Source organism: Anarhichas minor, unplaced genomic scaffold (genome assembly GCF_050575085.1).
Source record: "Anarhichas minor isolate MPS153535 unplaced genomic scaffold, ASM5057508v1 ptg000009l, whole genome shotgun sequence".
NCBI lineage: Eukaryota > Metazoa > Chordata > Actinopteri > Perciformes > Anarhichadidae > Anarhichas > Anarhichas minor.
Window position 1 is genome coordinate 4,299,629 of NW_027466455.1, and position 12,872 is coordinate 4,312,500.

General features: G+C 42.8%; 3 protein-coding genes across 5 annotated transcripts in view; all 3 read left to right on the top strand.

Annotated features, from left to right (window-relative positions):
* mta2 (metastasis associated 1 family, member 2) overlaps positions 1 to 2,886 on the top strand; it is a 44,311-nt gene extending 41,425 nt beyond the window's left edge. For 2 of the 3 annotated variants that reach the window (XM_076087157.1, XM_076087159.1), the window contains exon 18: positions 328 to 2,886. In XM_076087157.1, the coding sequence (XP_075943272.1) occupies positions 328 to 481 (154 nt within the window). In that variant the 3' untranslated portion in view covers positions 482 to 2,886. The remainder of the gene's footprint in view (positions 1 to 327) is intronic. The other variant, XM_076087158.1, reaches the window with a different exon arrangement.
* Positions 2,887 to 5,622: 2,736 nt separating this feature from the next.
* On the top strand, positions 5,623 to 7,399 carry cth1 (cysteine three histidine 1). Its single transcript, XM_076086903.1, has 2 exons — positions 5,623 to 5,658; positions 6,422 to 7,399. Exons 1-2 carry the CDS (start codon positions 5,623 to 5,625, stop codon positions 7,370 to 7,372), a joined length of 987 nt encoding a protein of 328 aa, XP_075943018.1. The 3' UTR covers positions 7,373 to 7,399.
* Positions 7,400 to 8,634: 1,235 nt separating this feature from the next.
* The window catches only part of taf6l (TAF6-like RNA polymerase II, p300/CBP-associated factor (PCAF)-associated factor), a 12,057-nt gene continuing 7,819 nt past the window's right edge, over positions 8,635 to 12,872 (top strand). The window contains exons 1-8 of the mRNA XM_076087160.1: positions 8,635 to 8,735; positions 9,379 to 9,533; positions 9,785 to 9,871; positions 9,959 to 10,109; positions 10,228 to 10,278; positions 10,932 to 11,026; positions 11,103 to 11,177; positions 11,353 to 11,573. Of these exons, the coding sequence (XP_075943275.1) occupies positions 9,387 to 9,533; positions 9,785 to 9,871; positions 9,959 to 10,109; positions 10,228 to 10,278; positions 10,932 to 11,026; positions 11,103 to 11,177; positions 11,353 to 11,573 (827 nt within the window). The 5' untranslated portion in view covers positions 8,635 to 8,735; positions 9,379 to 9,386. The remainder of the gene's footprint in view (positions 8,736 to 9,378; positions 9,534 to 9,784; positions 9,872 to 9,958; positions 10,110 to 10,227; positions 10,279 to 10,931; positions 11,027 to 11,102; positions 11,178 to 11,352; positions 11,574 to 12,872) is intronic.

Below are 12,872 nucleotides of genomic sequence, written 5' to 3' on the forward strand. Positions count from 1 at the left end.
CATTTGATGACAATTGCTCATATACTGTAAGCCTAAATACGTATATTTATTATTTTGAACAAAGGTTAAATGTTATTTCACAAGTTTCAAAAAGTGCCCCCAATTTTTTGAAAATGCCCCTAGATTTCAGTCAGTGGGGGCAAAAGTTGCCCCCAAAAAAATATGTAAATTTCCTACCCTGTGGTAAAGTAAGGAAAGGATGGTCTGGTTTCTACCACAATAAAGGCCCAGTATTTCTTTCAGCTGCTGATTGAAACATGACAGTCTTGTAGTCGTCACAGTGGATGAAGTTAAACTCATTATGTCCTGGTGTTCTCTGTCAACCAGGGCTCTGAGGAAGCATCTGACCCAGTCAGAGATGCGCCGGGCAGCGAGGAAACCTCACCTCCTGGTCCGGATCAAACTGCCACCGCCCCCCCGCTCCCTGGTCATGCCCCTGCTCCCCTCCAGCACCAACGAGCCCATCGTCCTGGAGGACTGAAGGGTGGAGGGACATGGGGGGGTGGTCTTTTACCAGGACATGGGGGTCGGGTTGGGGAGGGTCTGTGCTCAGGCCGTCACTTAACAGGCAGCACAGTACGCCATACCAGTAGTCTTTTATTTCCCTCTTTTCTTTAGTCCTCTGTTACTTCCCAAACGTTGATGTGTCCAACACACACACACACACACTTAGATGACTGTACATTTCCATCACACACACACATCGACACTCGCGCAACACCTTGGGCGTTGTAGTATTTTATTCCAGATCCTAAATAATTTTTTGATCCCCTTTTCAATTGCGCCTGTTTTTAAATGTGTAATTTAAATTGAGATACATCTCATCCTGAAAACAACGGTGTTAAAGCACACTTTGTTTTTCTTCCTCCACGACGTCTCTATCTTTGTGTAAATATACGCACCGTTGTAAGGGGATGAAGCCCGCAGTATGGGGGGGGGGGGGGGTCTAATTTGATGAGAAAATGTCATTCCAGCAGGGACAAATCTGACTGGCTATTAATCGTAGCTCGTTGACTGTGCTCTTCACTGGTGAAGTTGAGGAGACGTGTTGGGACACGTTGAGCCGTCCTCAGTCCGTCTAAACAAAGTGTTTGTTGTCTGTAACTGTCCCCGTCATCAGCCAGGAGCCAAAACCCTGAACCACCTCACTGACAGAAATACTGAGTGAGCACAGTGTGTGTGTGTGTGTGTGTGTGTGTGTGTGTGTGTGTGTGTGTGTGTGTGTGTGTGTGTGTGTGTGTGTGTGTGTGTGTGTGTGTGTGTGTGTGTGTGTGTGTGTGTGTGTGTGCGCAGAGACAGTGATGTTTCAAAGGTGCCACTTTGTTAGACAACGTAAGTAAAAACAAACATGATCATTATCGATGAATCTGCTGATGATCTGAATGGCCATCTTCAAATCGTTTTAACCGATTAATACTCCAAAACCCAGATATACACAAATATCCAGTCATCAAAATAGTTGAAGTAAATCTGGTCTAACAGCCACACGTCATGTTGCCCTTAAATTAATGCTAATCACCAAACAGTTTTACACAAATGCACCGAATTTCTAGTTTATACAGCCTGAACTGACACGTTCGACTTACTCATCCTGACTTAACTGCTCACAGTAGTTTTGTGCTCACTTGATATTTTTACTGTTAATGAACCCTCCATAGCGTCTCCACCTTCTCCAGGCATCACAGTAGACATTTAACAAAACAAAAATGAACGAAGGTTGCTTTCGCAGTCGAACTGCCGCATTTGGTCTTTGGTCTCCTGTCAGTTTTACAGCCACTTTCATCCGTTTGAAGAGAGGACTCGGCTGCGCTCTCCTGACCTCAGTTCAGTACGTTTGAACGAGCTGCCTGGACTCAAAGGGCAGAGGTCATCGCTTACATTGTAGGACGGATCATGTGTGGTGTCTGAGGAAAATCTAATGATGGTGGTTACTGTGTGACTTGCCATGAGAGAACACATTTGGCTTTGAGGTACTATGTTCGAGTCGGCAAAAGTTCAAAATGAAGCCATAATGTGCAAAAATAGACTGTCGTGGACACTTTTAGCCCTGGGGTCATGTTAGATTAAAGCCTCAGCATTGCTGACGATGTTTGGTTTGAAGGAAACTGATGCTGTTATTTTACTGGTCAAGTGAGAAGTCTGTTTAAAAAAAAAACATCAATATGTAAATGTACGGAAGACAATTGGGGCCCAAAACTGAAGTTCTGGAATAGTGTTGCAAAAAGAGTCTGAGATTAAAGTTGTACTTTGTCTCCGAACATGGATTTATTCAGAGCCTCTCACGGCCTTGATCCTCTTCTGTAAATGTCTGATGACGCGTCTTCAGCTCGTCTCCATGTGCTTTCATTTCCTTTGTCTATGTTGGTTCCCCCGGTTTGTACCGTTATGGGTGAGTTCTAAAAGCGAGTTGTTAATTGGATGATTATAATTCCCGTGAATCTCCACAGCACCGAGGACTCACACAGGTTTTATAAGCAAGTTTGGTCCCAATGTGGGCTTTGTAATATTTCTCCAAAAAAGAAATTTGATATGTCAAGTTTGTAGAAAATACTAATCTGTGTAAAGACGAAGTGGACAACTGGCATATTTTAAACTTTTTTTACATCCAAAGTGTGTAATTCTGCTCCATTATTGTGGAGATGGCTCAACTAGGCTACTGTACATGTGAAACATTGCTCTCCTTCATAGGGTGGGGGGGGGGGGGGGGGTCATTTGAACCAGGGGCCACATTCAAAGGGGACAGGGTGCTGATTTTTGTATGATGGAGAGACTAAACATGCTACAAACTGAAACTTTTTCTCAAGTGTTTTTTATTCCGACGTCTCTGTATCCTTTAATGTATCTTGATAAGAAAAGAAATAAAGATTTTTTTTTTCTTCGTGGTCAGTCATGGGCTCTTTGTCCACTGTGTGTCTCGGTGTTCGCCTCATTGCTCCCAGAGAGGAAACGAGCCGTGTCCTCTGTAGAGCTGGGTATCAAACCTCAGTGTGTCTTTAATTAGATGTGGATCAAAAACTGCACGTTTCTTTGTCTTGTTTATTTATTCCAAGATTAAATATGTCCAAACACAAATAATATTTCTGCTAATTTTATGCAAAAAAAGTTTTTTTTAGGCAAAATAATTACGTTTTTTTAAAATTAAAGACTTATTTATTTAGGGAGTGTTTGGTAAGAAAATGAATTTTCTCCATGTGAGGTATCAAGAAGGGCCATTTTGGCAACATAAGGGGTTGAATTAGCCCTGGCATGAAAAGCGGTACCGATGCTGATGGCTGCTTTTCTAAAGGTTTGAGTGACTAAAGTTAACTATGTTTAATGTTTGTGGCATTAAAGGAGCAGTGTGTGGGGTTTAGTGGCGAGGCTGCAGATTGCAGCCAACTAAATATCCCTCCACTCACGGCTCCTTTTACAAGCGTGTTGGAGAACTACGGTGGCCTTCAGCGGGCAAGAAAGGTGAGAGGCTCTCTCTAGAGCCAGTGTTTGGTTTGTCCTTTCTGGGCTCCTGTAGAAATATGGTGGTACAAGTGAAGAGGACCGTCATATGTAGATATGAAGGGCTCATTTATAAGGTCATGGAAAACAATGAACAAGGCCAACGCATCTCTGTCATTTCTTTTATCAAATAGTGAGTAAAAATCTATAATAAAAGTGCTTATTCCACATAAACTTTATCAAAAAAAAAAGGGGGGGGGGGGGGGGGGTAATAGTTCTTTGGTAATCAATGATGTCTAGCTGTGATTGTGTATTTTACAGTGAGTAAGACATAACAGCAATAATGTATGGGCCAGCACATCTAAAACCAATCACTATTCAATCTTTTTATTACAAAAACATTGTTAGAATGGCGACAACCTAGCTGGAATCTTCATATTGACCCATTATTTCATAATCTGGCATCAATAAACATAAGATAGGTGCTTTTGTATTTCAATTTCTTTACAATTCACTCACCGTTTCCTTCCACAGTTTTACAGTTTTCAGTTGGAGGTGCAGTTATGTGGAACACCTTCTCATCTCAGATTTTTAAAAACAACTTATCTTGACGGACCACAGAACTGTGTAAATGAGGTATGATACTGTGTATGAAAGCAGTGCAAATATGTGTTATTTGAATCTGTTTTTAAGTTTTTTATGTCTTATTTCTTTTAGGAAAGTTCAATTATTTTCTTCCTTCAAGTTATTCTAAATATATGTCTGTTTGCAAATTTTTGGTGAGCATAAACAGCTGACTTTAATTTACATGTTGGGTGGGATCATTTAACACGCCCACAGGTTTTTTTTTATTTATTGTAAAATTCTTCTCTCTTGTTTTATTCCATTATATTCACAAATAAAGAGGGAAAAGATTTGTGAGTCAGTGTCCTGAAGTTAGAGTCCAAACCTCAATTAATACTTGACAGCTTGAGCAGTGAAGATGGTGACTTATTATTATTTTGTGTTTCCTGCTTGTACTTAATCAACAAGTACCTTCAGGATTAAATCTAGTTCTCAAAAACATTCACTGTGATTTAAAATGTCAAAAGAATAGAAAATAAAGGGATAAATCCTTTCTGGATGAATCGGAGGTGTGTTTCTACTGACAGTATGAACATATTGAAGACTTCCTGATCTGGGTCTGATTAGAAACGATTAGCCTGGCTAAAGGAAATATTTGTCTATTTGTACTCAGCTGTGTTCCTATCAGACGGCTTTTAATTAGAAGGCTTGTTTGAAATAATTCCGACTGAGGTGTTAATTTCGACAAACCTGAAATGAACCCGAGGCCCTCGCCTCTAACGGTGTGTTCACACGGAGGATGTGGATTGAGCCCTGTGATAAACGTCCACTCCAGCTCAGAACTAATCAGGTTTGTCACTGACGGCCGGTAAAGAATACAAAACCCGACTGGATTCAGCTATATGCACGAATGTATTTTGTCATATAAAGTATTATCTTATATTACATTACAGTCATTTAGCAGACGCTTTTATCCAAAGCGACTTACAATTCAGAGTCTATCACATTTCTACACCGGGAGCAATTGGGGTTAAGTGTCTTGCTCAAGGACACATCGACATGCGACTAGCGTAGCTGGAGCCGGGTTTTGAACCGCCGACCCTCTGATTGAAAGACGGCCCTGCTATCCACTTAGCCACAATCGCCAATTATATCTATAGATATAAGATAAGATAATACTTTACATGATATATCTATCTATATCTATCTATAGACATATATATATATATATATATATTGATATAAATATAATATATAATGTAAAATAAAATAACTTATTTATATATATATAGACATATATGTATATAATGTAATATGATCAGCTTATTATATAACAATATATAATGTCTGGACTCTATGATTTATCATTTCATATCTTACGCAATAGAAATATAAACCAGTCTCTACTCGAATAAAATGCAATGTTATACAGTATGCCAGTGCCAGACTAGCTCTTTCACCTGACAAACAAACATACCACCCGGCAAACAAACACATCTAAGCTAACATTAGCGTTAGCCAATGTTTGCTAGCGCTGCAGGTACTGTGACGCAGATATCGTCACAGCTGCTAACCGGATTGGTCCGTCTTCAAGCGCGTTGATTGGTCGCCGGGGACACACTCGTGATGTTGTGCTCGAGCACACCTGATGCTCATTTTCAAGTAGGAGGCGGGAGGTGAAAGCCGGTTTAAAAGTTAAGAGGGGAACACTCTACCTTTGCTTGTGACTCCATTACAGAGCAGGAGGGTCAGGGTCACTCTACTAACACACCCTTCTGCTCGTTAGACCGGGTTTTCTGCCAGGTTTCACCTCTCAAAATCTCACAAGTAACTCCATCTGTTTGCAGTCATGTTTGAGGCAAGTCTTTTTACATTTGTCTTAAATATGAGGACCTACTTTATTTTGTAACGAAGTATTGTTGGCATTGGCAATAACATTAGTACATCATTGATCAGACAAATGAGGGTTTCCATTTCCATGACCGCTACTTGTTTGTATAGTCTTGAGGTAAATGGTAGAATAATTTAAATAATTCCATGTCGCATGAGGATCTGGGAATTTGTTAAATTAACTTGTTTGGAGGGAGTGTATAGATTAATGGATTAATAAATACAATATCATTAGATGCAGCCTTCTGAAAGACTGGAAGTTGATAGAAGGGAACAACCAACAGCATTTAGCACTCTTATGCTAACTCACAGGAATTGGAGCTCAAATACATTTTCTGACTTGTGGGATTGTTTGCAGAAGAAGTCCCTCAACACAAAGGCACTCTATAGAGCTGATTCCACAGGCAGAATTTGGACACTAATAAATGGTGGACATCTTTTCTTAAAGACCAAAGTGACTTCTCATGAAGTGAGGAGAATATGGATGATGTGCTGTATACCTTCAACTCAAACTCTGAACCTTTTTTGTTTTCAGGCCAGAAGTGATGACTTGTTCCTGCCTTCCTACCAAGATGAGATGCTGGTCGACAACCTGCTGTCCAGCGAGGAATCGGACATAGATTGTGGCGGTGAAGGCTTCTCCCTGGCTGAGGCCCTGCTCCCCCTCGTAGAGTCCTCTTCCCCGACCCTCAGCCCCTGGGTCTGCTCCACCCGCTACAAGACCGAGCTCTGCACCAGCTACTCCACTACTGGTGTCTGCAAGTACTCCGAGCGCTGCCAGTTTGCCCACGGCCTCCACGAGCTCCACGTTCCCTTCCGCCACCCAAAGTACAAGACGGAGTTGTGCCGCGGCTTCCACACGACCGGCTACTGCTACTACGGCAGCCGCTGCCTGTTTGTCCACGACGATGCCGAGCAGCGCCCCGCCCTGCGCCGCCGCAGGAATGTCCCCTGTCGCACCTTCTGCTCCTTCGGCGTCTGTCCCTTCGGCACCCGCTGCAACTTCCTACATGTGGAGGGCGGAGATGTCGGCAGCGGTTCGGAGTCGCCCGACGTAGGAGAGGAGATGCCTGTGCCCGTTTCCAGCCCCCACCTCCAACATCCGACCAAACAGTGGAAGCCCCGCGGAGCTCTGTGCCGCACCTTCAGCTCCTTCGGGTTCTGCCTTTACGGCACACGCTGCCGCTTCCAGCACGGCCTCCCCAACAAGATCCGAACAACCGACCAGTTCCAAGGAGGGTTGTCCGGCAGCTCTGGTTTACCTTCCCCCACCTCCCTCTTCACCTCCTCCTCTCCAATGTCTTCCACCTTGTCTTCTCCTCCGTCGGACTCTCCTCTCGCCACGCCGCCGGCAGAGGTCACTGCCCACAACGCCTTCACCTTCTCCAGTCAGCACCTCAGTGACCTGCTGCTGCCACTGGCCCTCCACCTGCAGCAGCTGGAGAGCAGCAAGGCCCAGGCGATCTGGGACAACAGGGCCATCTAACTGGATGTGGTCCCAGTTAGAAACCAGCACTGAACGCCACAGCTCAATTAAATAGATTGTGTTTATTTTTTAAGTCCTCTTGTCGAGGGAATTTATTATATATATATATATATATATATATATATATATATATATATATATATATATATATATATATTTTTTTTTTTAAGTTGAGGTTGTTTGACTTGAGAGCTTGTGTCAGCAGCTCAAGCAGGACTTGAACTGTTAAATTGCAGATTATTTAGTCTGGTAGTTTTGGATATGAAGTCTGTGGAATCACTACAGTTACTGCTATTAGTGTAATTCAATTTTTTAACTATTGTAAATACTTTATTAATGAACTGAGTAAATGAAATGTCTGACCTCAGAATCATGAATAAACTAATTTTAATTTCTAACCTTGCCGTGGAAGTCTTTGTTTTTTGAACTTGTAAGGTTTGCTTGTGCATCAAGGTCTCTTAGAAATCACTGTGACTACAGTAAAATGTGAGTACAAAAAGGACACCGATAACGAGCTACAGAAAAGGTCCCTTGGTTCACTCTTACTGCTACAGTTTACAATATTTTAGACTGTAAGCTGATTATCTTTGTTTAAACATTACAATTGTACAACCTTCCCAAGTTGGGTGTGTAAGAACTTAACTGACCACAGAGGCCTTCCATGACCTTTTTATAGAATGCAGAAACTGTTGTTAAATATTTTATACACAAAGCAGGGGTATGGGAGCTACTGCATCAAGGAGTTTTGTCATGATACAAAGACTTTTCTTTGACCCATAAGGCCACTAATGCACAATTTTTCGGTTATCAATAAACTTATTCTTTACTAACTGTGCCAACCAATATCTGGCATTTCACTCTTTCCCCTTCATCTTTTTGGGTTATCACAGCAGACCAAACACTCCGCAATACAAGAGCGTCAGACACCGGAAAAGGCGGGACTAAAGCCTCTATTAATTGAACTGTAGCTCAATGCAATCCACCAATCACTGGCATTCACCTCTTGGCGCGTCACTAGTTTACGGAAATGGGAAAATCAATATGGAGCAGTCAAGTTGGCAAGAATGAGACCGGATGTGGTGCGTTTTAATCAAATTCATTCACTTGGATTAAGAAAGTTTTAAAAAAAACTACAAATTTACACAATTTCCCTATTATATTGCATTTAATCATAAAAGTGTCACTCTTCAAAAATAGACTACGCTCTCCAATGTCGTCTTATTTTGAAGGGCGTAACTGATTTCCTTTCTCATACTGGCTAACTTGACTGTTAATAGAGCGCCTGCTGTTTGGAGGAGCTACGCTGATGCAAACTTTCCCTCTGACTCTGATACTCGGCCAACAGCCGCTCTTAGCTAAGACGGTACAGTCTAGTTCAAATATTTGACATTTGTCATTGTACTTTCTCTGTCGTTAAACAGTAAACTTAAGCTAGTAGCATCTTACGTGATTGTAGCTGGCTACAACCGGTAATGGCTCAGGCTGGTAACGTTATTTGGTTGCCTCATTGTATTTTACTATCTAGTGTTATCTTAAATAACGCAGTAACACACTTTTATACAGCAAAACAGTGGTAGCTATCTTCGCGTCACTATAACGTAAATTATAATTTCACAATATTCACTTTTGAATTGTTTGTTCCAGCTGATAGACGAAACCCATATTTAATTTTGTTAGCATAAGGACACTGTTCGAGTTCCTACTGGAAAAGGTGGTAAATGGAAGATGTTTGTCTTATTGTCACTATCATATAATGGATACACCAAAAGTCAAGACCTGCAACGAATTGGATATGTGAATTCGGGATATGGCTGATCAACCAAGCACGAGTCTATTTGAATATAATCTAAATCTAAACCTAAAAACACCAGATGTTGCAGCCTTTACGTAGGGAGCCCCAGAAGTTCTGAAAGACCTGGCGCCCTCCACGCCGCCTCCATTTCTAAGATGTACCGGGCCTTACAAACGGTCTCAAAGGGTTAACGTAAGGTGTTTTTCCTCCTCAGTTTCCAGCATGGCGGACCGGGAGGAGCGCCGCTTCGCCGAGGTTTCCCGGGACTCCGTCAAACTCATGGCCGAGAGTGTAGGCGTTGAGCTGGCCGACGATGTGGCCGCTCTGCTGGCCGAGGACGTGTGCTACCGGCTCAGGGAGGCAACGCAGGTGAGTGTTTCCATGATGACTGAAACATTAACGTGTTACTGAACCTAACATCCATCTTTTGAGTATGAATCAATCACTCCATTTAGTCAGGAAAGAAACCTTTCTTTCACACTGAAAAGATGAATTTAGGTTTAAAAGCTTCATCAGCATTTACAATAGGAAACATACACAAATGGACAAATCTTCATCACATTATTTGAACTAACATCTAAGGTGCAGTACTGACTGCGTGTTGTTTTGGACCCACACAGAGCAGCTCTCAGTTCATGAGACATGCCAAGAGGAGGAAGCTGACGGTGGAGGACTTCAACAGAGCTCTGCGCTGGAGCAACGTGGAGGTGAGTCTGAACAGCTCAGTCTGACATGACGTGAACATGCTACGGCCATCGGTGCCTCCAGCTTCTTTATCTCCGTGTGTTCATCAGGCCGTGTGTGGCTTCGGGGCCCAGGATGCTCTCCCCTTCCGCCCGGTGAAAGAAGGAGAGCTTTTCTTCATCGAGGACCGGGACATCAACCTGGTGGAGTTGGCTCTGGCCACCAACATCCCCAAGGGCTGTGCTGAGACCCTGGTGCGAGGTATGAGCTACCGCCCCGTCATAAACTATTCACAGAGGTATCATTGATGCTGAAAGTTTTTTTTTAAATCAGGAGGTATCTTTTACTAATCATTGTTCCTGTTTTCTTCTGCTGTCAGTAAATGTGTCTTACCTGGATGGGAAAGGCAACCTGGAGCCTCAGGGGACAGGTAAGTCTCAGACACATCATTATTAACGCACTCAACACACAGTCGTCGATGTTGCTCCTCTACTCATGATCAAGGAAGTGAATGCGAAGAGGACAGAATCCCTAATATGTGAATTAAATCGCAGTGCTTAATCTTGTCAAATGTCACTCTGGTGCATGCTCACAGAAATGCAACACAATGTAGTAAAGCAGAAGATGACGAGTGTGATATAGTGTATTGACAAGTCAACACACAGCTGAGTCACTGGCAGGCTGTGTGCAACAAAATAAACATGGAGGAAGTGGTTCAATTTGAAGTCCTTTATTTGGTTTATATTGCAAAAACATGTAGAAATGAATTTTATTGAACATGCATGTAAAACTATCCTCCGCCTTATTCAAATCCAGGGTTCTGACCAGATCACTACATGCTCACTAGCCCCTAAAGGACGCATCCTTCTGGAGATGTTTTCTACCTGTTACATTTGAAATGTGTGCAGTTAAGGCACAGAAACACCGTCTCACGTTGAGCTTCTTATTATTTCTCATGCACCGACCTGTAGCACCTCGACTGTATCTACAGCATAGGTTAAATTGAATGTATGTCACTGAGTGTATCCGTCTAACCCTGACGGAGGTGTCCAGTGTTCGTCACTGACTGTTGCATTGTCCCAGTTCCCACAGCGGTGCAGTCTCTGTCGGACGACCTGCTGAAGTACTACCAGCAGATCACTCGGGCCATCCTGGGAGAGGACTCTCACCTCATGAAGGTAAACTGCTGCTGAGCACGGGTCAGTCCGGCTAATGAGTGGCTCTGTTCCAACCCGTTTCTTCTGCGTGTTTCAGGTGGCTCTGCTGGACCTCCAGTCCAACTCCAAGATCGCTGCCCTCCTGCCGTACTTTGTTTACGTCATCAGCGGGGTAGGTTTGTCCCGTGATCACGTCTCGTGGATAATTCACTTTTGAACTAATCCAAACAAACGGTGACTGGAGGAAATGTCCTGGTAAAGCGATTTTAGATGTAAAATCTAGCATATTTTTAAAAAGTAGATAAAGCAAACGTAAACATGTTGATTGTGTGGCTGTTTCTGTGCAGGTGAAGTCAGTAAGCCACGACCTGGAGCAGCTCAACAGGCTCCTCCACATGGTGAAGAGCCTGGTCCAGAACCCCTACCTGTACCTGGGCTCCTACGTGCGCAGCCTGGTCTCCAGCGTCATGTACTGCATCCTGGAGCCGCTGGCCGCTTCCATCAACCCACTCAACGACCACTGGACCCTCAGGGACTACGCTGCTCTGCTCCTCAGCCACATCTTCTGGTGAGCAACGAGCTGTCGGCTACTCTGACCCGCAGTCTGTCCACAGGGTTCAAATGACAACATGGATACCATACATGTGTCTGCAGGGATACTTGTACTTAATATGAAACAAAGAATTTGTAAAAAAAACAGTAGAGTTAAAATAGCAGATCACTCATATTTTACAATACATGCAGCATCTTTAAATTAGAGCATTTTCAGGCCTGTTTTTACCTGTGAAATGTACTCTGTAAGTCAGTAGTGCTGCGTTGTTCCACAGCGTGCTATGTCACGGCTTCATTCATGCTTTTCCATTGTCAAAAGTTCTGGATGGTACCCGGTCCTCTTGTTGGTACCAACTTGGTCGAGGTTCCAAGCGAGCTGAGCCGACCCTAGAAGGCGGAGCTAAAACGCTGCAGGCTGCTGATTGGTCAGAGAGAATCCTCACCAGATCCTGCACAAACAGATTTTTAAATAGCCAAGCTTCTGTCAATAGCAAACAGAATTTTTTTTTATTCACTCGACCCAGTTTAAAAAAGTATATCTTTGTCGTACACTACGCTGTACAATTGACGAGATGCAGACGTTCCTGTTTGGTTGCTGAAAGGATTCAGAGAGTGTAGTGTTGAGGATCACGGCAGTTTCATTGGTCGTTGCTATTACGATCAGCTAAGAGTCCCGCCTACACTACTATCTGCAGTGGAAAACGAAATGGAGAAAAATAACTGGTACCGAAAGTTAAGACGAGTCAAGCAGAACCAAACCATGCAGTGGAAATGAGGCACATGTCTCTTAAGCAGTTTGTCCATCATGACACAGAAACCTTTTTTCAGTCACTGTTTAATATTCCTGCATATTAAAGAGCATCCCTCACAGCCAGTGTAGCATTGTCCAGTTTATATTCCTCTTAATATACGGCATCATTTAACAAAGTGCATCATATCTGAGGTGGCTAAGACCACAGCTGAGACGTTGATAAATCAACAGAAAATTAACAAAACATTTTGGTATTTTTGTTAGGCATAAATCCCTAATTTGACCTAGTTCAATCATGTGAACTGTGCTTTATTCTTTGTTTCATGTGACAGTTAATGGACTGTCTTTGGATTTTGTACTGTTGGACGGACAAAACAAGACATTTGAGGACATCCGTTTGGCTTTTAGTACATTTTCATGGACATTTTCTCACATTTTATTATCAAAACGATTCATTCCTTCAATGAGAAATTCTGAAAATAATAATTATTTGCAGCTGGATCTCTCCCCAAATCTCTCTGTCACATGGGTTAATAGGTTTTGGTCCAAAGCTAGCTTGAGTCT

Coding starts and splice junctions, on each gene's coding strand:
- cth1 (XM_076086903.1), top strand. CDS start 5,623: ATGTTGTGCTCGAGCACACCTGATGCTCATTTTCAA. Junction 5,659..6,421: donor CACCTGATGCTCATTTTCAA/GTAGGAGGCGGG, acceptor TTTTGTTTTCAG/GCCAGAAGTGATGACTTGTT.